Source organism: Tremella mesenterica (assembly GCF_000271645.1).
Source record: "Tremella mesenterica DSM 1558 unplaced genomic scaffold TREMEscaffold_7, whole genome shotgun sequence".
Classification (NCBI taxonomy): Eukaryota; Fungi; Basidiomycota; class Tremellomycetes; order Tremellales; family Tremellaceae; genus Tremella; species Tremella mesenterica.
Genome location: NW_006711231.1, coordinates 746640 through 771223, shown reverse-complemented (window position 1 = coordinate 771223; position 24584 = coordinate 746640). Strand labels below are relative to the sequence as shown.

General features: G+C 45.3%; 9 protein-coding genes across 9 annotated transcripts; 4 read left to right on the top strand and 5 right to left on the bottom strand.

Annotated features, from left to right (window-relative positions):
- Positions 1-56: 56 nt before the first annotated feature.
- On the top strand, positions 57-321 carry TREMEDRAFT_31825 (uncharacterized protein; the record flags this gene model as incomplete). Its single annotated transcript, XM_007005237.1, has 3 exons — positions 57-166; positions 211-232; positions 277-321. The coding sequence occupies 3 exons, from the start codon at positions 57-59 to the stop codon at positions 319-321; spliced, it is 177 nt and encodes a 58-aa protein (XP_007005299.1).
- Positions 322-498: 177 nt separating this feature from the next.
- Positions 499-5154, bottom strand: TREMEDRAFT_31990 (uncharacterized protein; the record flags this gene model as incomplete). Its single annotated transcript, XM_007005255.1, has 10 exons — positions 499-1046; positions 1097-1185; positions 1226-1991; positions 2052-2227; positions 2311-2630; positions 2682-2845; positions 2915-3290; positions 3339-4223; positions 4291-4633; positions 4799-5154. The coding sequence occupies 10 exons, from the start codon at positions 5152-5154 to the stop codon at positions 499-501; spliced, it is 4023 nt and encodes a 1340-aa protein (XP_007005317.1).
- Positions 5155-6726: 1572 nt separating this feature from the next.
- TREMEDRAFT_44550 (uncharacterized protein) lies at positions 6727-8290 on the bottom strand. Its single transcript, XM_007005307.1, has 7 exons — positions 8127-8290; positions 8058-8082; positions 7967-8016; positions 7552-7903; positions 7440-7505; positions 6993-7356; positions 6727-6950 (listed from the first exon to the last, which is right to left on the bottom strand). The coding sequence occupies exons 1-7, from the start codon at positions 8254-8256 to the stop codon at positions 6873-6875; spliced, it is 1065 nt and encodes a 354-aa protein (XP_007005369.1). The 5' UTR covers positions 8257-8290; the 3' UTR covers positions 6727-6872.
- A 721-nt stretch (positions 8291-9011) lies between these two features.
- On the top strand, positions 9012-11919 carry TREMEDRAFT_32037 (uncharacterized protein; the record flags this gene model as incomplete). The annotated part of the gene is made up of 17 exons (XM_007005262.1): positions 9012-9090; positions 9176-9301; positions 9344-9376; positions 9444-9555; positions 9698-9775; positions 9888-10016; positions 10079-10097; positions 10143-10247; positions 10292-10352; positions 10474-10691; positions 10797-10895; positions 10940-10965; positions 11016-11074; positions 11158-11295; positions 11341-11425; positions 11586-11682; positions 11728-11919. 17 exons carry the CDS (start codon positions 9012-9014, stop codon positions 11917-11919), a joined length of 1656 nt encoding a protein of 551 aa, XP_007005324.1.
- Positions 11920-12257: 338 nt separating this feature from the next.
- On the bottom strand, positions 12258-15052 carry TREMEDRAFT_63193 (uncharacterized protein; the record flags this gene model as incomplete). Its single annotated transcript, XM_007005395.1, has 5 exons — positions 12258-12308; positions 12348-12443; positions 12664-13521; positions 13892-14356; positions 14525-15052. The coding sequence occupies 5 exons, from the start codon at positions 15050-15052 to the stop codon at positions 12258-12260; spliced, it is 1998 nt and encodes a 665-aa protein (XP_007005457.1).
- A 267-nt stretch (positions 15053-15319) lies between these two features.
- Positions 15320-17983, top strand: TREMEDRAFT_44549 (uncharacterized protein; the record flags this gene model as incomplete). Its single annotated transcript, XM_007005306.1, has 7 exons — positions 15320-15365; positions 15417-15555; positions 15600-15714; positions 15856-16360; positions 16464-17392; positions 17538-17646; positions 17836-17983. The coding sequence occupies 7 exons, from the start codon at positions 15320-15322 to the stop codon at positions 17883-17885; spliced, it is 1893 nt and encodes a 630-aa protein (XP_007005368.1). The 3' UTR covers positions 17886-17983.
- A 48-nt stretch (positions 17984-18031) lies between these two features.
- TREMEDRAFT_31927 (uncharacterized protein) lies at positions 18032-19799 on the bottom strand (the record flags this gene model as incomplete). Its single annotated transcript, XM_007005252.1, has 5 exons — positions 18032-18108; positions 18206-18357; positions 18551-18657; positions 19272-19527; positions 19753-19799. Coding segments are annotated over 5 exons (639 nt in total), but the record flags the coding sequence as incomplete, so codon positions are not given.
- A 1127-nt stretch (positions 19800-20926) lies between these two features.
- Positions 20927-23090, top strand: TREMEDRAFT_63190 (uncharacterized protein; the record flags this gene model as incomplete). The annotated part of the gene is made up of 2 exons (XM_007005394.1): positions 20927-21116; positions 21400-23090. The coding sequence occupies 2 exons, from the start codon at positions 20927-20929 to the stop codon at positions 23088-23090; spliced, it is 1881 nt and encodes a 626-aa protein (XP_007005456.1).
- Positions 23091-23359: 269 nt separating this feature from the next.
- On the bottom strand, positions 23360-24492 carry TREMEDRAFT_44548 (uncharacterized protein). Its single transcript, XM_007005305.1, has 4 exons — positions 24275-24492; positions 24159-24218; positions 23722-24089; positions 23360-23626 (listed from the first exon to the last, which is right to left on the bottom strand). Exons 1-4 carry the CDS (start codon positions 24399-24401, stop codon positions 23546-23548), a joined length of 636 nt encoding a protein of 211 aa, XP_007005367.1. The 5' UTR covers positions 24402-24492; the 3' UTR covers positions 23360-23545.
- Between the last annotated feature and the right edge of the window lie 92 nt (positions 24493-24584).

Sequence of the window (24584 nt, the reverse complement as noted above, 5' to 3'; positions counted from 1 at the left end):
TACCCTCGTAGCGGTTCTCCTCTATCCGTTCTGGAGGAAACAACAAACCGAGGTCAATGGCTGACTTCGTGGCAGGATTCCACCCTCATCCACCCCCATTACTTCATCGAGGTCTTGCTAAAGCTCTCGGTGCGGGAATGTGGTTCTTCATTTTCTATCGCGCCAGGTAAGCTCGTATCGCAGTGTCACCGACTTAAGCTGACAAGGTAGACAAGATGGGGCTGCACTTATTGTCAGTCATTGGATTTGAACATGTGGCCAAGTACTGATGAACAGGGTTTGAGACATCCTTGGGATGGACATGGACATGATGAGCATTGATGTATCGGTTCTGGCCTTCAGATAATCTCTTCACTCACCTCGGTGTGAATCCTCCTCTCACAGGGTAGACAAGCGCCGGCAGTGGGGGTCCAAGATTATCGGATACAACAAAGTGTTACATCATTGACAAGACCTTCGTAGATATCTACAAGGCTCTAAATATATCTTCTCTACACCCTAAAGCACACTGGGACTGTCCCGAACATCACCAGTCTTGTTCGCCCTTGAACTACCTGTCTCCCTCTTTACCGTTCCCACCGGATCTATCATCACTGGGGTTGGATTGGCAGGATGTGTCTGACCTACCTGACCCATCGTACTCATCTGTCCACCTGCCCAGAGTAAATCTGGTGGTGAAGCCGGTGAGACACCCGTCCCCAAATCCTCAGCTGGACCGATTGCACCTCCCTCTTCGGTCTCCACCTCGACCGTAGGTGTCAAACCCAACACGCTGGACTCGTTGATCACCCCCAGACCTCGAGGAAGTGATTTTTCAGGTGAAATGGGAACGAGTTGAGGTTTGACATATGGCGTCGCGATTAATGTTGGGGAGGTCGGAGGAGGAATGTAGAGAGGTAAGAATGGAATTGACGTTCCTCGTCGGGACAGACAATTACATGTGCAAGCTGGACAAGTGGGAGTTGACGAGGTGTCAGTCGAGAAGTGAAGTCTGAAGCATGATGCGTGAGTGCGATGAGTACAAATACCACAGCCTGTTGAGAGTCCTGATTGTCAACATCAATCCGGTGGGATGTCCGGGATTCGGAAGGCTCACCTTTGATGGGTAATCTGCAAACTGCGCATGTCGGTCTGGTAGAGTTTTTATGACATACCGAACAATCTTGGTCTGTTTTTCCTGAACAACTCGCACACACTGTTCATACTCAGCTTTTGTTCCAGAAACACATAACAGGGTCGCAAGGAGTATGAGTACTGACCTATCGTATCTCCCCGCTTGGACCCGGAATCTTCACTTTTCTGTAGAGGAATATCCCCACTTGCCACCTCTCCAGCTTTCGAAATCACAAACACCCATTGCATCAACATTGTTCTCTTTCCAAATAACCCACAACGAAGGAGAAAATCGCAATAAGCCAATTTGATAGCTTCCAGCAAAGGCATCCATTGATCACCTATCAATCCTTCCGTTATATCTCTCGGAAAATCCGATCTCAAACGACAAATCCTCTTCTTCGTTCGATTCGGTTGTAAAATCTGTTGTTCTTGTCGAAAACTCGAATCGGAGAAAGAGACTTTATGTGGTCTCTCTGCCGAACTTGGAAGAGAACGATCTGTCAAACTTCTTTTTTGTTCTAAACTTCCGATTTCGCCCGAATCGTAAGATGCGGATACAGAAGTAGTTTTCAACGGTGTCATACGTGTTGGACTTGCCGATGCACCTGTGACACTACCCGTTCCACTCGGAGGACGATGTCGAGGTGAATGATAGGGTACTGGTATAGGAGGATGTTCTTCGTAACTCATTCCTAAAGGAGTATGAACAGAAGGGAAAGTTACGTCGAAAGAAGTTTTATCTTTGGGTGTTACTGTACCGCTTCCTATTCCTTGAATTGAATTAGGAGGTAAAGGTGGAGTCGGATTTCCTAATGATCCTCGTAAGGAAAAAGTAGATGAATTGGCAGTTGCCATTTGAGAGAAACTTGATAATGCTGAAAAAGCGGAATTACGGATAGATCTACCGGGAGAAATATGTCCGGAAAATGTAAGACCAGAACGCTTACGAATAGGATTAGAAGAAGATGGTGGGAGAGTAAAGTAATCTTGTACTGGTGAAGGTTCTGGTCTAGGGAGTGGAGGTGGGGGATTGGAACGCATGTGGGATAGAGCGATACATGAGATCAAGGCGATCATTTGAAAGTCTCTTTGTTTGATCAATTCCACAAGACTATCGATTAGTTCCATGTTCGATCTATCCAAGTAATAGAACAGAGATAGGCATGGTGGGAAGGTCGGGTCAGGTGAACTCACAGTAACTCAAACATTGCTCGTCGATGAGTGATAGCTTGCTCCCATAATGCTCTTTCACGCCAAGGATCATGTGGTCTTTCCAAAGGTGGTAATTGTGAATAAGGTGGTGGAGGTTCATTTAACAATCCCTTCAATGTAGCCCAAATTTCCGCATGATCCAAACGTACATGTTGAATAGCATGTAACAAGTTATCCTGTAGATCCATACCGTATACAGCTGCCAGATTGGCATCAGGATTTCCAAGAAATGAAACATCATGTATGGTCATTGTTGATCCTGCTTGAACTTGTACCGGTGGCGTAATACGGAGAAGTCGAGCCTATCATCAATCACCCGTTGATCTTTTATCATTCCTCATGAATTTACTCACCTTTGCACGAAGAGAAGATCTTAATCGTGGATTCTCTAAATGAGCCAAAGCGGACATTGCACGTGCTAAAGGTTCTCGATCGTTTGGAGGTACACTTGGAGATCTTGAAGTTGCTCTAGTTCGAGGTAAAACTGTTTGTTTAGGGAAAAAGCATACCAATTGACCTGATATATAAGTGTCTATTGATAAAATATCTTTAAAAAGAAAGGATTTAAAGTTGAAGGAAGACTGACCGTTAGGTCCAAAAGTAGCACCTGAAATTCGTCTAAGCATTGGAACATCATTCCCAATATTTATATCTTCATCACTTTCACTTTCACTATCCTCCGTTACCGCTCTTCTCCCCCGCGCATGAGCCCCTATGAGGAATCCAATGGTAGAAATGAGACATTGTCGATGTTCCGCTCGTAGTTCTTTGATAGTAGTCACAATCTTCGTTCTGGTAAATGTTGATATAGTAGGATTACTCTCTAATTCGAAAGTGGGAATCTGTTCTGAATAAGGATAATTTGATGGGAATGACCAATGAATCCTCATGAATGCCATACGATCTCCATTCGCCCATGGTCCATTCACAGATATGGTCAGTTTCCGATGATTCAAATCAATCTACATTTCAGCTTTGTCAATCTCAATTCAAAACTTATGTAGAAATACCTTTTCGAAATTGATTTTCTGTCTTGAAAACAATTTAGAAACCATGATAACTTCATCTTTCAAACTCATCCAATCAAACTTTCCTTCCGTGCTTTGTGGTCTACTGACAGGTCTACTCAAACTTCCTAATCTAGATTGTAACATACTAGATTCTGGTGAAGCTTTATTCTCCACTACTTTAGTTAACCATTCCAATTGATCCATTCCTCTAACTTTCCCTCCACCTCGTGTCATCCCCGCTTCCGGTTTGGTCGGTTTAAGCTTCGCTATCCCACTTTGAAGGATTGGTTTCGGTACATTGTTCGAAAGGTTTTCATCTGGAATTTGTGTATAAGTGATATCGGCCGCACCACGTCGCGATATTAAGACTTCTATGGGATCCCCATATTTATATCCAACTCGTTCTGTTATATCTGATCCAACAGGCCATATCCTCAATGTCCGATCTTTAGACCAAGTGACAAGTTGAAATTCTCGATCTTCAAACTTAAGATCATCACCTCCCCTTGATCTCCAAACAAATTCTTTAACGACATCATCATGACCTTCAAAAGTTTCCACGGGAACTTGAGAATCCATTCCGAACATCTGTAAAGATTTTTCACCTCTTTGTGGTAGAGCTAAAACTCCATGACCGAAAGGTAAATTACGAGCTCTCCAAACGGGATAAGGAGTAGATATGATTGCTGTGGGTTGGGAAGGAGCAGGGATGGAAGGATAAAAATCATCTGTCGAAACACTTCCACCGAGTTCAGGAACAGTCCAAAATTTGATTTTCTTATCAAGAGAACATGTTACTATTTTATTTCGGTATTGTCGATCCCAATCGATACCATATATTTTAGAATCATGTGCTTTGATAGAAACGACAGGAACCGAACCTTTCTACTTTATCAATTTCCGTCATAACATTATTGAATTAATGATCTGTAGAAGAAAAATCAGAACTCACTCTAGTATCCCATACAACTACTTCTTTACCATGAGCAGTAGCTAAAATGTGTTCGTGTTGACGATTCCACTTGACTTGTGTTCCAGCTGCACCCCAAGCGCATAAACGCATAAAGGGGATATCACCGGTACGTAAATCCCAACCTCGAATACCTGCATCCATCGATACAGTGGCCATGAGATTCGGGTCACGAGCATGCCAGTTGATATCGGTTATGGCGCGGGAATGAGCATCGATAGAGCTGTGTAAAGCTTTAGGAGCGGAGAGATCCCATACCAGTAGCTTTTGTGAAGAGGTCGATAAGATCAGATTTGAGGTTGAGGGATGAGGTGACCATTGACAGCTGTGTTGTCAGTCTACATTTCCAGAAGAGTCTTCTCGTCACTTCCACTCGACGGTAAGACACTCCTAGTATATCACGTCAAGGCCTCAGCAGCGACTGTTCTTCTTTGTTCCGTTTGACATCGAGTCAGATGACGGGAGGGACAAACATGAGGTTGACACTCACTCTGCTATTTGCCAAGTCCCACCTTGAGGAATGAACCTCGGTGTATTGTTCAAATTGGCCAAGTCCAAGATATACAATCCCTTCCTACTCGCCAGACACACATCTCGACTGGAAGGACTGATCGATAAACTTCCCACTGGTTGATTGACCGAAATCGTAGATCCTTCTTGGAATGGGTCGGAGACTCCTCGGAGGGTTTGCGAGGTGCGAGATCTCTCGAAGCGGGGTCTCATGGTTGGCCGAGGAGAGATGAGAGGGGAGCTGATGGTGGCAGGAAAGGGTGAGATGGAGGATCGAGAAGGAGAGGGAGAGAACAGCAGAGGCGTACCCGCTGCTAGGGGAGAGAGTATGCTCATCTTGATTCAAGTCATGGTAGATAGGTGTGTCTATTGTAGAGGTGCGGCTCCAAGAAGCGATGGGGTTCTGCGCGGCGAGCTTTGTCGTTGCGGTTAAGATCGCCTCAGCCTGCTCTGGTCCGCCCGCAGCCAAAACTGACCCGTTTCAACTTTAATCTGTCACGGGGTGATTCATACACGTCCCTAAAAGCTAGAGCTGCATAAAGAGTAGACCCTACAAAGGTATTTACCATTGAAAATGGGGTCAAAAGATACTGACGAAGGTGGGACTCGAACCCACGCGCTTTCGCACTGCGGCCTTAACACAGCTCCATAACCACTCGGACACTTCGCCTGCGTCCTCAAAAATTTTCCTACTTTAATACATCTCGTTTCAGAAGCTAGCTCAGCGGCCGTATGCATTCTGGTTGTCTGGTTTCCAGGAAGATATAACGAGCTGCCATTTCAGCCTACTGCACGAGTCAGACTTTCTCATGAGTGATCGAATTCTCGAGGTGCGCCTAAAAACCAATTCGGTCTTTTGAAAGTGATACAGGTAAGTTTAAGTGACTTATACTAAGTACGATTTCCGTGTCGAATCATCGATTGCATTCTCTTATTGCATCTCTCACGGGCGCTTTTCTCTGCGAGCTACGGGGCCTCATCCGACTACGGTACCACGGGTACCACGGGAAGACAACTGAAACGCTCCACGTAAATTGACATGGGCCCATTCGCTTCTCTCCCCCGATCTCTCGCTCTTGCCCGACTGAAGTCAAACATCTTTCTGCTCTTTCTCCTCCTTGTCATCTCACGACTCTTCACACCCTACACCGCCCTCAGACGAGGTCTAGAGCAATTTGGGGATGAATATTGGCACAGAGGATACATCCGTAAGATCTTTTGGGGACTTGGTATGTCTTCTGTTTACTCATCATCATTATCCCATACATTTCATCACCAGTACTTCATTTTGACACTTACAACATGTCATGCTGACTTTTCAGAAACATCACTAGGATGTGTAATGTTATGGAATATCCTTGAATCCACCACGAACCTTCTTTACCCTCCTCCTCCAATTTCAACGCCATCAACCCTCAACTTGACCCCTGCAAAGATGTCTTCTCCTCTCGTGAGTAATCTTTTTGGTCAAAAAATGAATGAACACTAAACATGTAGACACGTCCATCTTCCTCCCCATCCTCTTCCCCCTTCAATAAGGAAATACCACTCAGAAATTCTCTCATCAACATACCACAATCAACTTCAAGACAATCGTTATCTACTCCGACACAAACGAGACAGGGTCGAGCAAGTCCTTTATCCTCATCTACGGCTAAAGCCTTGAACCTCACTCCCGAAGCACCCAGCTCAACGGGGCTATTCTTTGATGACGATAACAGTGCAAGTCCAGCGAAATTGAACGGAACACCAGTAAGTCAGGCAGGGTTGGCCAGTCAGACGCAGGGAGGTTTGAGTACAGGGAAAATAGGAGGGGAATTCGTCATGGTTGATAGGGAGGATAAGGATTGGGTGGAGAATGTTAGGAGAGGATTGAGAGGTAAGGGAGTGAGATTGTGAGATACAGGATGAGGTGAGTAATGCATAACCTGTTCAATCTATATATCCCATCGCCTGTCTTCTTGAACGATACCATGGATGTCGGATGCCTTTAGTAGGACGGACGTCCATCGCGGAAGTCTACTTCTATGAAGCAATGTGATTCACGACATGATTCATTTAGCTATCCATACTTTTATACTATTCTCAGGCTCCAAACTTCCACTAGCAATTATCTTTCCATCGCTTGAAACCTAGAACATTAGCAGATGCTCCTACAAGCCTTGTCAGCTCACCGCTAAAGCGACGACAGGTCTCGTATGTCCACCCAGAACCTGAGCAGTCTTCTTGCTACCCAGATCCCAAAGCACAACGTTGCCATTCTCACTCCCAGCCACCACCAAGGCCTGTTCTATTGGACCCCTCATCCATTCCGATCCGTCCTCTCCTTCCGCATACACCTCTCCATTGGGGTACTCATTTGACGTTTGTTCAGGTGAAGCAAAGACGTAAGTTGGACATGGGTATTTCTCGTTGATATACGCTGGTGAGGCTAAGGTTTTGAGAACTTTGCTGTTGTAAATCCCGTACACTCTGATTGTTGATGATAGGGAGGTTGAGAGCAGGAAGAAAGGTGACGGGGTGAAAGAGGCGTGCGAACTACCATGTGAGCTCTGTATCCAAGCTAGGAGGTAGGCTTGATAAAGCAGTACATAGTGACGGGCGGAGGAGATATGACTAACACTGGGGAATTCGTTTCATTATCAAAAGTCCGTAGACATTGTCCTGCGATGGTGTCCCATAGTCGACTGTCATTTAGTAAAATTGAAAATGAAGGAGCATCGTTTGACTCACATCAAGCCGTCCGCACTGGCCGTCATGACCATTCCACCTTCTCTGTCCCAGTCAACACTCCATATCGCCTCACTATGAGCTGGTAGTGTTCTCAAAGGTTTACCGGCGGCTATGTCCCATAGTATAGCACTCTCGTCTAATGAACCCGTTACCAGTAGATTTCCCTTTGGATTGAAAGCCACACAGAGTACGGCGGCAGTGTGAGAATGAAGGATTCGTATTGGGCGTGAACGACCGGTAGGGTATGGTTCAGAAGAAGGAGTGGGGGAAATAGGGAAGATCAGGGATAAGGAGTCATCGGAAGCCGTAGCAAAGTATAAATTATCGGGTGAGATGGAAAGATCGTTGATGCCTATATTCATCAGCTCTTTGTTTAATGATCTACCAAGGGGTGAGTGAGATGTGCATGGCTGACCTGTGGTATGACATCGAATGGAACGTCGGTGTTGTCCAGATTTAGAGTCCCTGGTCGTTATCATGAGAACATTGAAGACAAGATGGCATACCAGAAGTGAACATAGCCATCAGCACCTGAACATCAGCGGTCAGCGGTAAATTGAGAAGGAGGAACAGACCAGCGGAGAGAAGTTGAGAATTGTCATGAGTGAATCTAAGAGCAGTGACTGATCTAGCATGTCCTGTGAGTGTATGAGATAGTGTGAATGGACCTGTTGAAGGTCCCGGGTCATCCATTTGAATGGCCATGATGATGAGGAAGATACAAAGCGTAAGGTATAGTGAGTCGATTTGACGTGAGTGATTGATTTACTTTCTTTTTTCCGGTCATTCATCCTCATCACCAACTTGTCATCTTCTTTTCATCGACCTACTTACCCTAGGCAATTCATTCACCTAAGGTATCTCTCACAACTCCCTCGGTGCCAAGGCAGTAAAAACTAAATTACTGATCCAGTCGAAGCTCAAGATGAAACATTCCTGTCTAGTCGTCACGATCCCCGTTCAAGTCGCAGCCGTCGTCAACAAACTTGTCCCTGTCGTCAAGCTACAGCTCAATCCCGTTCCTGCCCCCACAACCGTCCTCCGTCTTTTTCTCCTCCACCCGTCGCCATACGACAGGTATTCCAAGAATACTCACACACTACTGACATCTCTCTTCTTCTTCCTCTGATATCTTTTCCCTCATCTCATCTCATCTTCTCTACTCACCGCTGGTCGGTACAACCTCTTCCTTGACCTCAAATACCTCTTTACTCGTCAGGATTCCACAAACATAAAAAATTCAAGAAATGGCAACCAAACCTGTGGCTCGCTCTTCTCAACTCTCTTTCGACTCTGGTCCTCCTGCCAATGTCTTGTCTCCTCGTGGATACGCTTTCAAGAACCCCAGAGTGGGGTTTAATACTCCCGACATGGATGCCGACAAGCCTATCTCGAGTGGTCCGACTTTTCTGTCTCGTAACAAGACGGAGAGGACGAGACTTCAGGGGTTGATGCATACTATGACCAGTATTCGTCCTAGTGGCGGTATCCAAGTGAGGGGTTTGCCGATGAGGTTCGCAAAGTGGATGGTGAACGAAGGTGGGTTCATGGTATATGACAATCTCCTGAATCTTTGTGTCCACGGGACTCTGGATACTTATTGACGTGTGGTGCTGATCTTTAGGTCCTCGACGTCTGTTCATGGTGTTCTGGATTCTACTCCACATGGTCGCATTTGCCTTTGCTCTCATTCATTACGACCTGAAGGACAATCTTGTCACCGCACGTTCGCTATTCAATTACACTTATGGTGAGTTGCGACTCTTGGTAAGTACACATGGCTGATCCCTAGTCATTGCGCGCGGTGCTGCTCAGGTTTTACACAGTAAGTGCTCTCTGCTTTGAAAGCTCAGCTAGTCAGTCAAGTAAGATTATCATGCTGAATCTCATAGTCGACGTCATCTTCATCCTCTTCCCGGTTTGCAGAAATTTCATCTCTTTTCTTCGACGCACGCCTCTCAACACTGTCATACCTCTAGACAAGAATATCACTTTTCATAATAAGTCCATCTTCTAACGTCTCCCATCATACCTCCCATCCTAGCATTCGCCTCCGATCCTTGCTTTCTCAGAGAAGTGTTTCGCTGCCTTCTCTCAGTAGGATGAGTGGTAGAAGACCATTGTGATGGAAAGAAAGAGCTGATAGATCACTGCAGGTAGCATGGATGATTGTCCTTTTCTCTCTCATCCATACCATCGCCCATATGCGTAACTTTGTCAGTCTGTCCTTCTTAACATACATACTCCTGCCTGACTGACATTTAGGTCCTCCTAGCTATTGCCCAGGGAACGTGAGCTTGAGACACCTGTCGGATTAGAGCTAGCTGACATGCCAGAGGTGTCGTCGGGTTTCTCGAGTACAATTTTTGGACTGGACCGGGTTTGACAGGATGGATCATGTGGGCTGCCCTTGGGACGATGGTCTGGTTCGCCATCGAAAAACGTCGTCGTGCGCATTTTGAGCGGTATGTGCATCGAAGCATCTCTTCTGGTTCTGAGCTTTATGCGGCCGAGTGCTGACCATCAGCTTCTGGTATTCTCACCACGTCAGTTGCAATGACGCAGAACAGAACCCTCAGCTGACATTGTAGCTCTTCGTCGTCTTCTTTCTCGGCTGGCAACTTCACGGCATGTTCTGTATGATTCAACCTGATCGTCCACCTTTCTGTTCCGCAGGGCAGATCGGGGTATTTTGGGTATGTTCTAGACTTATTCACCCAAGTGCTTGCTGACGGATCAGAAATATTGGATCCCAGGTGGCGCGTTGTGGATTGCTGAACGAGTGTTCCGTGAGATTCGAGGTGAGCCCGGAAGTTCTGACTTCACTCTTGCTTCCTATGCATCATACCTCGAACCGGTCTACTGTACTGTGTGGTCCTTGACGTGTGAGATATATTCTGAGAGGCTGCATACTGATTGTAGCTCGTCATGCCACATACATCTCCAAAGTCATCCTTCATCCGTCCAAAGTCCTCGAAGTTCAGATCAAAAAAGAGAACACCACCCGACGTGCGGGACAGTACATCTTCGTCAACTGTCCCGAGGTCAGTTACTTTCAGTATCACCCGTTCACTCTTACTTCGGCTCCGGAGGAAGATTACATTTCGGTGCATATCAGGATCGCGGGTGATTGGACGACAGTGAGTGGGCATTTTCTGTGGCTTCCTTCTGTCGTCAAGCCGACTGGAACTCCCCATTCCATCTTTCCCCATGACTGAAGGAGAAAAATCGTTACTGACGTAAAGGCTTTCGCCAAAGCTCTGGGAGCAAACCTTGACGGCGGCAAGTCGGAAAAAGGAGCTGGTGCATTTGGCGGTCAGGTTTTAGAACCTCAAGTGGGCAAGGTGAGCTCCTATCGGGTACACATCATCGCAACTCTGACAACTAGGTGCTTCCAAGGGTAATGATAGATGGGTAAGCTGCATGAAACTCCTCTTCATGATGATTCTTCAGCTCATACTTAGTCCCTTTGGGTCGGCCAGTGAAGATTTTGCCAAATTCGAGACTGTCCTGCTGGTGGGAGGTAAGTCATGATCCTATGTCACCTCTTTGATTAAATGAACTCGACTAGTGAGAGAGTAAGATATATGTATGACTTATTATCAGCTGGAATCGGCGTGACACCATTCGCTTCCATCCTCAAGTCCATATGGTATCGTATGAACAAATTTGGGAAAGAGAAGAAAACCAGGTTATCAAAAGTCTATTTTGTTTGGGTTATCAGGGATTTCGGTTCTGCTGAATGTACGTGACTTTCCACCAAACATTTGAACAAGAATTGATGAACAGGGTTCCATTCTTTGCTTCAAGCTGTGGAAGCGGAAGATGTGGATAACAGAATCGAGATACATATCTATCTTACCGCCAAGATTGAGTGAGTGGTCATCCCAACTCACTCACTAAACTCGACGTCCTCAACTCTTCTTCCAAGACCAGATCGGAGATTGATATCAATCACCTGTCTACTCCTGCGGTGACGGAGGACGACTCTCGATTGGTTGATGACACATGAGTCAAGTCAAGCTGATAATCAGTGAGGACAAAATGAACAATATCCTAGTACAAGACGTCGGAGCGGAAAGTGATACCATCACAAAACTTCGAGCTCCTACTCATTTCGGTAGACCCAATGTGAGTTTGATCAACAATACGGATGAGAAATTGCTGAGAGAAAAGTGGGACAGAGTGTTCGAATCGATTGCCAATAAACATCCCGATTCCGATTGTGGTGTTTTCTTTTGTGGTCCTTCTGTCTTGAGTAGGACTTTACATCAAATGTCAAACAAGTATACTTCCCCAATGGGTTGTCGTTTCTTCTTCGGAAAAGAAGTGAGTGATTTTGGACAACTTTTTGCTATCCTCTCTTAAACTCATCCGCTTGTTTTCGGCACGCTGGGTGATGAGGTACTAATCAAATAGAACTTCTAGTTGGTAAAAGAGTAGTACCACGTCGGAATGAAGAGGAAAAAAATCAGCAGTAGAAGCAATGTGGTAGAGATGTATGCGATCTCAAGTTGTCAAATCATTCCCAACATACAGAAATTGACATTTTTTCCCGAGTATGTGGAATTGTCATGGGAAACCATTTTAAATTGTCATGAACATGAGCCACCAGCTGAGCATACGAATATGACATATTAGATGTGTACGGTGGACAACGAGCGATAAAATGGACAGAAACGCAAACAACGATTATAGTACAACTCTCAATGTCGTTTTCGTGATCCGGTTGGATCTCCGGAGAAGAATGTTATGCCCTAACGATTAGCTTCCTCTGGGAAGATGAGACAACTCACTTGAAGGTCGAGGAATCGTTTAAGACGTATTTTCCATCCTATACCTTTGATACCGACGCTGATCGACTTGGCTATGAGTTCCTCGAATGGGATAGGCTAAGTATCAGTTCGATTTCTTTCACATGATCTCATATATCATTCCGTATTCAATTTTCCATTTGTCGATCTACTAGTACTGATACTGTACGTCCTGTTTCTTGTCTTACCGCGCCTGAGTCATCCTCGAGTGACGATGATCGTCAAGGAAAAAGATCGAAGAGATCTCAAAAGGATATGAGACATACAAATGGGAGATGAGATCGTATCACCAACTCACCTCGTATCGTAATATCCTGGTCCATAATGGAACATCACCTTTTATCATTTCATAAAATTGTTGATCGAGTATTTGAAAAGGAACGACCGTTCTACTTCCACCTTTCACTTTATCCTCTTCTTCCCCTTCATCCATCTTTCTCTTACCTTTACCTTTACCTTTCCCAGTCACTTTACTCTTGACTTTCTTTTCCTCGTCAACTTCAACATTATCGATGTCTTTGTGGTCAGAGCCAACATCTTGTACCTCTTCATCATCAGAGTCAACACCATCGAAAGACGTTTGATCTTCTGTGGGAGAATGTAAAGATCGCCAACAATCCTGAGCTATTTTGATCAAAGCTTCTTTATTCGTACTTGGTCTAAAACCATATCCACCTACTATCTTCTGTAATTTTTTCAATTCCATAGAGACGTAATCTGGCATTTCCTCTATCTTTTCTGTACTTTTGACTTTTCTGGGGACCATCTCTTTTTCTTTCCCTTTAAGTCGAGTGACAGCCAAAGGTTCTTCTTCAGATTCTGATCCCATAGAGAGAGTATCTTGTGTAGGATAAATATCATCTTGATAATTCCATTCCAACATCGCTTCTCGACCCCATGATTCATCACCTGACAACCCAGCTTCTTCAGGAGCTATAGAAGCCGCTGAACTTCCTCCAAGAGAAGATATCGACATGACGTCGTCTTCAGATTCTGAATCTGGGATTTTGATAGGTCCATCCCAAGTAAGTACGGCATCATCTCCCCAATCATCTTCGTCAACATTGATGATTTCCCCCGGAGTATCAGCGATGAGGGTTGTGTCGAATGCCGTTGGAGTTAGAGTGGTCGATCTATCATCTCTGTTTCTGGATATCTTGGGAGTCAGGTTCCGGATAGGAGAATTAGGCGAATTTGGAGAGGGGTTGATGTGAATAATGTCTTCAGGAGAAGATGGGACATGGAGAGGAGATTGTGTGGGTTTTGTAACAGAGTCGTTTGATTGGAAAGAAAGGAGAGACCGAACTTCGTTTTCTGGAGAGACTCCTGTCGGTATACGAGTCTCCCCATGATAGAAAGGGATCTTCACTTTCTCCCTCCCCTCCCTGATCCTCCTCGGAATGGTCTCTTTGGCTGGAAGGAGGAAGTAGAACCTCTTCCCTAGATCGAGACAGCGAGCGTGATGACGAAGCTGAAGACGGGGATGGCGAAGGGGAAGGAGATGAAGACTTCGACGGGGTAGATACGGGTTCAGGCAAAGATCGGGAGTAAGACAAAGCGAGAGATGATTGCCCCAAAGGCTGAGTCCCGGGTAGTGCGATAGGAGAAACAGGTGATATGGGTGATTGTCTCCCATTAGGGATAGGAGAAGTCTTGTTTGAGAATGTAGACACTGGAGGACTACTCCGTCCTACGATATCTCTCACTCTTCCACCCACTTCGGATTCCCATACTTCCCCACGGGTATCAGGAGGGTGGACATTGGTAGTGAGATGTAAACCAGAGATTGTAGAGTTACGTCTGGAGATCGTCGATTTACCTTCGCATAAATCGATCAGATCGTCAGAATCGACAGAATTCGTATGATGTTCTAATAAAGTCGAGGGACGATGGGAAGCTTGGTCCAGAAGGGCTTGATGGATGAGGATTTCGAGGTCTGGTGGGGGATTGGGAGGTTTGAAAAGGGGAGGGAAACATGTGGATATGTGTCGCTATGTGTCAATCGTCGACCATCCGCATCAGAGACACCCTCTCATAAATTACTCCACTCTCTCCTGAGCCCTTGAGGAGGACATTTCATAAGCTTGGCAATCCGATCAAGGGGTGTGAGAGGTGGGAAGAAGGAAAAGGCGGAAGAGAATCGTATAAGATAGACATACCCATCGAGCAGCTCCAGAATCAGTTTTATTGAACCTTCTATGACATACTACACATTCTGGAAGTCGAAGGAGCACAGACGTCTTGCCCAGCCAAGCGGGAGGTGGTGGAGCATCTTTTGGAATGTTCATGGGTTGTTTCAATACCAATGGTCTGAACGCTTTACTTTCTCCTGATCCCTCGTTCTCCGACTTGAGTTCTGATTTGGCCTTCCCTTTCTCTGAATCCTGTTCAATCTTTTTCACTCCCTCCGATATCTCTCGTTTGGCCGATAACCTGCTAGATTTACTCTTGGGAGATGTAGAACGGTACGTGTATCTATCCGCCAGACGAGAAGCAACGAATACGATCTCATCTGAGCTATCGCTCTTCTCTTCTATCTTTGTGACCTTTGAGGCTTTGCGAGAACGACCTGGACGATGTCTAGGTTTATGAGGAGGAAGTGAAGGAACGTCGAGAATTTCGATACCGGAAGAACTACCGCTGCTGTTCGTGGGCAGTTGTGGTCGAGATGGACCTGAATCGTCCATCTTGATATTCGAGACTACCTCTGAGCCCTTGTATAAAGTGTGAGAAAATAGTGTATGTATGGTAAAGAAGTAAAAATGAGAGGAAGAACGCGTCGGAAGAGATTGTCGTTCGGCGCTCGTCATACATATCCCAAGATGACCTTGGCATCTTCTCCTTCCTTCTACTCTTTGACTTACTTCTCATCAACCCCTTCAACTCTATAGCACATGTTCCCCCGGCCTTCTTCTCCTCCTTCTCGTCCGTCTTTATCAAGAATTCCGCCAATCATGTCCAATGTCCCTCCTCCTTACGCGCCCAGGGATCATGCCCAAGGTCTGTTCTTCCCCCCCCCCCTTTTATATGTGGCTCGCACTGATGACCCAGTTCAACCCGGAATGACAGCACCTGCCGCTCCTTCTTCTGCGTCTCAGCTTGAATTTGCAGAGACTTCTTCTGTATGTTTAGAATGGAGGCTGAGTGGGCTTAAAGCGATGTACGAACAGAGTAGAGGAGAGAGTAAATCGTATGTTCTTTTTTGATGTTACTTATCTTGACTGATGAGACAAGGAAATGTATCAAATCTGCTGTGTTTGGCGACGCTGATAATCTTTGGGAAGTTTTATGGTATCCTAATTCTGGTGTCGCTGGGGGAGACTATGCTTCTTTGTACCTCTCATGTGTGGTACGTCCATTCCTCCTATCTCATCACTTGTTCACGTATTGTATTTGCATCGCAACATCGTGACTTATGAACCTTCAAAACGAATAGCACAAGGTAGAGATGGGGATGAATCATGGTTTAGGGTTTCAAACTCACACCCAGCCCACGCAGTACGAAAAAGATCAAGCCGTCGGTGGAAAGTGGACCCGACGTGGTCTCTGGTGGTTCCGCTTTGAAATCAAATCTACCACCATTGACGAACGTACTCAAAAGCTTGCAACTTTAGCTTCGAAAGACGCGGCAGATCATACTTTTGCAGTCAAGACCGCTAATTGGGGATGGCAACAATTTGCCAAGCGTGATCAATTATTCCACCATCATAGTGTTCTCACCAATGACGAGTTCATCGTCATCTGTACCATACAAGCTCAACCTCAACCACCCGCAGGTTGGTGGTTAGGTATGGGTATCCCCTCAAAAGTTGATTTTGCTGCGAATGTTACTCCAAGCGGGAAATCAGTGGGCTCGGGCGGAGGTTTGAGCGCTTGGTCGGGTGGGGGAGGTGCCAGTGGGGGTGTGGCAGGTGGAACCACAGCAGGTGCAGGATTGAAGAAAGTCGTTCCTAAGGAACTTATTGAAGGTGTTGGAATGTTGTTGGATGATCCTTGTGAGTTCTTACACATGTGTCTGCTACAACATCTCTCCTTGAGCAGACATATCTTTTGCAATCATTAATTCTTGTCGAATGTCGTCTGGGAAACTAATCTCAGTATATTCCGATGTGGAGTTTATCATCCCTCCTGCTAGATCTCGGAAATTTGAAACAACCGGTGGAACACCTCGAAGGATTTACGCCAACAAAAGGATACTTTCACGAGTAGATTATTTCGAAGCCCTCTGTGAAGGTGGATACAAAGAAGCAGAAGGTATTGTAGAAGAACAATTTGAAGATGACGAAGAAATTGATTTACTCTCTGATTCAGACGTAGAAGATGAAGCTGCGGATCTCGCAAACGTACCATTTCACACCAATTTATCTCGTACTTCTCTTCTACCTCAAGCACCTTCACAAATTCAAACTTCACCTCAACCTCGTAGATCAAGTACAACAGGTGATTTACCACCTGTCGATCTTGAAAACCCCCCATCCTCTTCTGAAAATCGGGATCAATCTATCATTGAACGTCCTGATCTACCTGATGAACCTATGACAGGTGAAGGTATAGCGGATATCACTATAGAAGAAGATATACCTCTTCCACCAATAAGAGGAACTACGACTCGTCAATCTGTCGATGATATAGGAATGGGAGGAGATGTACCAGGTCCTAAAAAAATGAAAGTCATGGTACGTGATGCTGCATGGAGTACTTGGTGGAATATACTTTATTGGTTATACACCGATACTATATATTTCGCTCCTCTCACTTCTTCTTTCGAAAATGTTAGACTCACACCTGGTGATCCGAAAACGAGAAGACAATGGATCAAACAATGGTTGGAAGAAAAGAATTATGAACCTGATGAATTGGGACCTAGACCTGTTTCGGCCAAAGCTGTATATAGGTTGGCGGATAAGTTGGATTTACCAGCTCTCAAATTGAGAGCTTTTCAACATATTTGTGCGGGTATGACGGCTCAAAGTATACCCGCGGAGGTCTTTAGCAGGTTTTCTTCCACGTATGAGGATATAAGGAAGGTAATTTGAGCTCTCCTTTTACAGATACAAATCTCATATAAATTCTTATCATCGCTCTTGTCTTTGGACCTGGATGGGAGGTGACAAGCTTGGAAGATTTTGTGAAAGGTTGGATAATAAATTGTGTAGGGATACTGATGGACAGGTTCAAATCGCTTTCTTCCTCAAACATTGGTCAGAAATCAAAAAGTCCGAGACGATGATGCAGATTTGGCAACAGATAAGGGTAGGTAAACATGTTGGGTTTGAAGAAGGTGAGTCATTCATCGCTTTCAATCCTTCAGGATTCACGTTTGCTTTATTTTACTCAAACAAGTCAAGCATCCGAGTGGCCGTGTGATCATCGGTCTCATGGACGGACCGGTCATTCTGATGGTTTGGGATATATCATGTTAGGAATGAACAAATGCTTTGATGTACGATGGATGACTCTCTGACCGCAGTTTGGCCCCTCATCGTCAGTCAACTAGACTTTCGTCCTTCTCACGAATGATTCCCCTGAGCCAGCGGTTTGTAAGAATGACATGTGACGAAGATATTCAAAGCTTTCGTAAAGAGAATTATGCAGATGCTATGTAACATGTACAACTCTAAACTCCGGATGATATGTATGATTTCTATGTCCTACTACAAACTGGCTTAGGTGAGGATGACAGCCATAAGAAGTATGATAAGGACTACTATGAGGATACAGATACACCAACCGGATCTTGTTTCTGTTTGTCAGATATAATCTTATTTAACAGGCTTCTCGTTTCTTTCTCTTATCTGAGCATGGACATCCTTTCGAAAGGTGGCAGTAGAGTGTGAGACTGGGAGATAGGATGGTAGGGAAGAGTGGGGGAGAAGAGGGCAAGGAACAAGACTGACCCTCATTACGCCGTATAAAATCTTGCATCGTTCTTTGTACTTTTCGCAGTCGGGAATCAGTATGATCAACTCTCGTCCCTAAATCATCTAACATTCTTCTGGTGAGCACTTCAGGTCTTTAATGGATCACTCATTTTCTGTCAACTGGTAGGTTTGACGGGTATCATGAGCCATGAGACGGGAAGGTTTGGGGCAGGGCTTATGAGACATTGGATGATGAGTTTTGCGGTATGAGTGAGAGTAGAGAGATCAGATGCGAGATGAGGGATGAGAGAGATGAAAACGTACACATTCTGATCAACAACTTCATGACCTATCAACCCTGCTTGACTGGCGAGGGTATTGAGTGTACCTGCGATCACACCCAGTGTATCATCTTGCCGTTGTAGCAGGACCTGAAAATGAGCTATGGTCAAAATTCTAAAGTACAAGAAGTGGACGACCAATCTCATCCCCTCTCTCTCCCTTCCCCACACAGGGACAAGGTGACGATTAGACTCTTCTGAATCTATGGGGTTGGAGCTGCACCAAACGGGCATTGGCCTGTTGGTATTTCAGTCCAACCCGGATGACCATTTTAGAACATATAATTATCTGGGTGGAAGATGAAACAAGTCGAAGAAGGAATCATGACAAACTTGTTGTTCTTCCCTCTCCCAACGCTCAACTTCGTTATCATTTTGTGCTTCTAAATCTTCGGGATGATCTTGATATTTCGCTCTTTGTTTTCCTTTAGGAGAAGTAGAAAGTTTATTTCTCACTTTCTAAAGATCAATACTTGTTCTTACACCCAAAGTCCAGCTATTCTTCGATCTATTGATGATCATACTACTGTCACCCCCAAGTCCATCAACTCCAAAACTTCTCGAAAACATTCCATTCATCGTAATTCATTCCCCTGAACTTCCGAGCACCACCATCTTCAAGCTTGCTTTTTCTCCGTCGTCAAAGTGAAGAAAAGACCTGGCTGGATGAAGAATCGGGATGGAGAAGGAGCCAATGAACTCACGTCTACTTCCCTCTTGACCTTCTCTACAAACCCCCTCCTCCGTCTCACTTCCTCTTCACCTATCCCCCATCTTTCTCCGGTAGCTTCTACAACCCTCACACTCTCATCAAGATCTTCCAAGTCGGCTTCTAGTAATGCAAGAGTCTCACGAACCTGATCCCTCACTTCGATGTACGCTGATGTAGATGGTTGAGAAGAGAGACGATCGAACTGGTTTGTGAGGGGTTGAAGAGATGAGAGGGATGATTCGATTTCTCTGTTTGTCAGAGGTGTTCTCTGTTTTTCTCTTCCGCAATTTCCTTCAATGTCATCTTTCTGTGTTATTATTCTTCCATGGGTCGACTGGAGTCCTCTGATAGTATTCTTTATTCCTGACAGTCCGAGTATTGCGAGACGTCAGTAAAAGGGCTCAGGTCGGCGGGTCGAGATGATGTGAAGGAGAAGCTCAAGGCGGAGAGGAACAGAGTAGAAGAGGACATACCGCTTGACGTCTACATAAGGATCTCTGGACATTTCGTTGAGATGGTTTTGTCGACAGATTGAGCTGGTTCTAGTGTGATTTGGACAATGACAAGAGTAGTAGGTAGAGGGAGGAGGTCAAGTTAATTGATACCCGTAGCCTAAGCAGGGGAATACTATGGAACGCGGAAAGGGCCATTCGATTTTTTGATTTTTTTCATCTGCACGCTTTTTTTTCTTCAGGAAGAGCATGCATGATGATCTTCTTCTCCCTCTATCTCAGTCAATATTGCAGGTATTGAGGAGATCTCTTTTGAACATAGCTCAGTGCACCTAGATGTATCTTTTGGTGCTATCTAGATGCATGCAAACAGCCTACATCAGACGCTTCAAATTATAGGTTCTCTATAAGGAGGAAAACAGCCTTTCTCCATCTCCTGTTTCACAGGAGGTAGCTGAATGCATCAAATTCCTACTGTAAGAGAAGGAAACCTATCCAGAGCCTTCTCGGGCGTCTGCATGCCTCAAAGAAGACCATGGAGATGGTAAGTGATGACAGAATGATATTTTAGTGATATTTGGGGGTGGTGAGAAGGAAGTGCCACATTGGGTCGATCCCCCCTTGGGGCCCCACATCAAAATATCGAATCAAGTGATCTACTCTCTTGGGTCACTTGAGAGCTTCATATTGTGACAGATGATGCATCAAGGTGTCAGGAGTACACCCTTCAATTTTCAAGGCTGTAGCTGCATGCATTGTGGAGTTGTAGGGAGGAGAAGTTTTGGATTATACCATCTGAAAAAAAAATCTGGGTGAGGAAAAAAAAAATCGAATGGCCCTTCGCGCGCGCCATAGAATACTACTACGCGGGGCCCCTTGTCTTCCTTCCCTCCCTCTTCCCCCCCACGATACTTGCTTTACAGATTATGCATAGCCTAAGAGCTGAGTACCATTGCACATGAGATAGAGCATCATCCAGTCTAGGATCTATGCCTAGCATGTAACAACAGGCTGAAGCAAGAGTAATTGCAAATGAGCAAATGAGCACCTTCCCTCCCCTCCCCTCCCCCCACTTTCCCCACTCTGACTCCTTACCAAACTTGGCAACCAAGCACAGCCTTCAGCCTTTACTCATAATCTACCATCTTACATTCCACCTTCCCTCCCCCACTCCAACAGCTCTCTCCATATCATCATGGAGGGTCAAAACGACAATGCAGCTCCACCGCGAGATGACGCTGACGAGACCCATCATATACTTCGGGTAGAGGGCCAAGAAGGGTTGCCGACGTACGAACAATCGATTGATGTTGTTCCTCCGGCTGAAGGAGGGGAACAAGAGGAGAATAATTCTACGGCTAGGTTTGGTAGATGGAGGGGATGGGGTGAGTTTTTGTATTTCCTTCTCGTACTAGCTATGAGATATGTCGTTCTACCCTCATTTCACGATATCCTTTACTACTGTCCACGACTAGCTTACCTCATGGCATACATCACTGTATTCCTTTGGACTTCCTGAGTATCCACTTGTTCCACGAGAATAACTCCCCAGCTTCTAGCCATTTACACTTTCGTCATATATTTGACTTCGTGTGAACATTGGCATCTGTAGGGATACTATACTCTATAAGATGAGGTCTGGATGCTTTCCATCGCTAACTCTCTTAGTTGAAAAAAGAGCTTTGGAACGTTATCCAACTGGTAATGATCCCAACTCACGTCGTCAAGCCCGTCAAGCTCTTCAAGCTCAATCATCATCCCCATCCCATCCTCCTCCTTCTTATCTCCCTCCCACACACATTCCTTCCACACGTATCTCAAAACCACACACACCTCTCCCACCCACCGACCTTTGTATACTCCCCGTACCGGATGAACCACACTCCACTTCTCCTCCTACCTGTTCACTCACCCTATTCGACGGTGATCTTATTCTGCTCGGTACGGCCGAAGGTCTCAAATGCCTGAATTCTCAAGGAGCACGACACGTATGGACCGGTTTACCAGTATGGGACATTCGTATCCTTTCTGTCTTCTTTACGGAAGAAGGACAAACTCCAAGAGGTACAGTAGCGGTATTTTGCGGTGGTGACGGTAAGAAAGGAGGTGAAGTAAGGGTATGGAAATTAGAGTCATTAGCAAGTTTAGGAAGATGGAGCGCTATGCAGGATTTATCACATGGAGGAGTAGATCTGAGTGTATCGGGTGGAAAGGGGAAAGGGAAGATTAGATCACATGGGAATGAAGAGATGAGGGATATGGGGATTGCGGAAGCTTGGGCAGGAGATTTTGTGGTTTTGTCAGTGAAAGATGTTTTGTGTATGACCACAGGGAGTTCCAAGTCCATGATCGTCACTCCGCAGGTTGGCCCCTTCAACAACAACGACCCTAATCACAACGGCGTCAATGGTGGTGGCGGTTTTGGTGATAGAAGTGGAGTATCTTCAGTCCGATCGGTAGGAAGTGGCGTAGGACCAAATGGGACGAGTGGAACGATAGGAGGGGAAATAACGAACAACATCACAAGAAGCAACGAGGAATCAGACGAAACACCTATTATCATAGCAATAGGGACCAAAGATCTTGTTTTTCTCTTCCTCGGTCATTCATCCCTTTCATCACCTATCCAATTTAAAACCAAAAAATCATTCTATCTCCCTTCCTCACCTCATCATCTCAGTCTTCTAACCCTCTCTACACCTTTAATAATCGACCATGAACTCGATAGTGAAGATCTCAGTCTCGGCATATTCGTAAGCTTTGGTTCTAAAGCTTGTTTGATAAAAGTAGTGGATAGTACAGTTACCGACTTGGATCTTGGTAAGAAAGGTAAAGAATGGGGTCCCGTACGATGGATCGGAATGAGGGATGAAGGAGAAGTCGGAGTGTTCACTAGGGGTAATGAAAGTTTTGTCTTTTTGTCTCCTACAAGAAACCCTTTTTCAGCAGGTGGGAACGTTCCTCTAGCAAGGGCTGAATGGCACGAACAACCCATTAGTATTTGCGTTAGGGAAACGGAGTCGAGTTCACGAGAAAGGAATGAAGAGATTGAAAGATTTGGAATGGAGGGAAATGAAGTCGGAGATGGAGATGGAGGAAGAGAGAGAGGAAGGATGTTGAGGATCACAGCGACGAGTTCTGGGATAATACACACACATAAAATCGACCTTTTTTCAGAAGAATATAAAGGTAGTTCGGTCCCTGCCGCGTTGGGTACACAAGCTAGATTACTCAGTAATGGTTGGGAAGGACTGAGGGCGGTTAAGACTGAAATGGATGAAGGAATGGTGGCGATCGTCAAGAAAGCTCCGGGGGATTGGAGGGTCGTGAGGTTGGAGACGATGGGAAAGATGGGATGATGGTTCTGTGGGATACGAGTACGTACCACGAGTCAGTTAGTGTCTGAGGTGTAAGTTGGTAAACAGGTGACTCTATGTCGGTTCTAGGTTGTTGGTTCTAGGTTGTTGGTTGTTGGTTGTTGGTTGACGTGCGACGTGTTGATTCTGGAAATAGACTTCGATCGGGTTTGTTGCCGTGTTGTGACTTGATTGTTCGTTGCCGGATTGGGTGTTGGGTTGTGGTCAGGCAGGGGAAACGTCAGGTTACCGACGAGAGGTTTTGTGGGTAGAAAAACAAGTACATTATCTGCATCATCTATTCCATTTCTAAACTTGCAAAGCTCTTCAGACAAAACTCGAAAGTTCATGACGGGGAAGGTCACAGAGATGGCAGTATCTGATCTAGCATAGATGAACATGTGGAGAAAAAGTGGGCTCGAAGAGAAGATCAATGAAGGTACCAGAAACCATAAAATTCACTCAACCTTCGACTTCAAGCCAGATCGGAACCATCTTTCTTCAAGTTTATCAAATCCCCAATCCACGACATGTTCCACCTGCATGTCAGCTCGGAGCCAACTTCACAGTCATATAATCATATTGGCTGGGTGAACGAACATTGTCAGATGACTGAGAAGGAAAAATTACTTACAGGTTCATCAAACATATAAGGTAAAGCAGGTACCAAACCAATCCCAACAGCGGTTGGACCCCATCTCCTCATTGTAACATTCCCACTCTTTGCCAAACTCCTACTTGCGTATTTAACAGCGGTATGTATGGTGAATGCCGGTAAAGCCATAGATGCGACGCTTTGGAAAACACTACGTTTAACAGCTACTAATGCTAATCTAGTAGGTTCAGACATGTTTGCAGCTTCTATAGGTGTCGGACCTAATCGGGATGATTTATAAGTCGTGAATGATACGTCACCGATGAGATATGCCCAGGAGACTCCGTATGCGAGAGTGACGAGATAAGGCGGGACGACAGGTCGGAAAGCTTCACCTATATCGGATGCTGAATATGAATATTTGTTCCTACATCGTCTTGTTGTGAAGAAAGAATTGGTAATATTGGTTGACTCACTATAGGCAGTATACCTAGACCCGGCCCTAGCGATATCTCTTATTCGTCTCAGATAAGCAGCTGTCCATTAGTGCTTCATCAAATCTATCAGTCCAGAACGGAGAGACGCTACGCACCATATCGGACAGAGGAATCGGTCGAGTCGGCATCTTCTGCCACCAGAGTATCAAGCTCTTGTTCACCCTTTTGTACAGCAGTTTGCTCTAAAGCTTTCGGGGAAGGAAGATCAGGTGTCCCAGACATGTTCTATTTCTGCCGCAAAGGTGGTAGATCACACTTTGATTCACCTGCTTCCCTAGTATGTTTATAGCTTGCCGAGTAAAGTGCAGAGAAGTGAATTCGAATGACGTTTCAGCTCGGCGAGTTCGGCGGAGCAAAGTGAGCGTACATTTGATTCCGTTCATGACGTGTCTTTTGTCTTTTTTT

Coding starts and splice junctions, on each gene's coding strand:
- TREMEDRAFT_44550 (XM_007005307.1), bottom strand. CDS start 8,256: ATGGCCATTCAAATGGATGACCCGGGACCTTCAACAGGTCCATTCACA. Junction 8,017..8,057: donor GATGGCTATGTTCACTTCTG/GTATGCCATCTT, acceptor GATAACGACCAG/GGACTCTAAATCTGGACAAC. Junction 6,951..6,992: donor GACCTGTCGTCGCTTTAGCG/GTGAGCTGACAA, acceptor CTAATGTTCTAG/GTTTCAAGCGATGGAAAGAT.
- TREMEDRAFT_44548 (XM_007005305.1), bottom strand. CDS start 24,401: ATGTCTGGGACACCTGATCTTCCTTCCCCGAAAGCTTTAGAGCAAACT. Junction 24,219..24,274: donor CGATTCCTCTGTCCGATATG/GTGCGTAGCGTC, acceptor ACTAATGGACAG/CTGCTTATCTGAGACGAATA. Junction 23,627..23,721: donor CTTATATGTTTGATGAACCT/GTAAGTAATTTT, acceptor GCTGACATGCAG/GTGGAACATGTCGTGGATTG.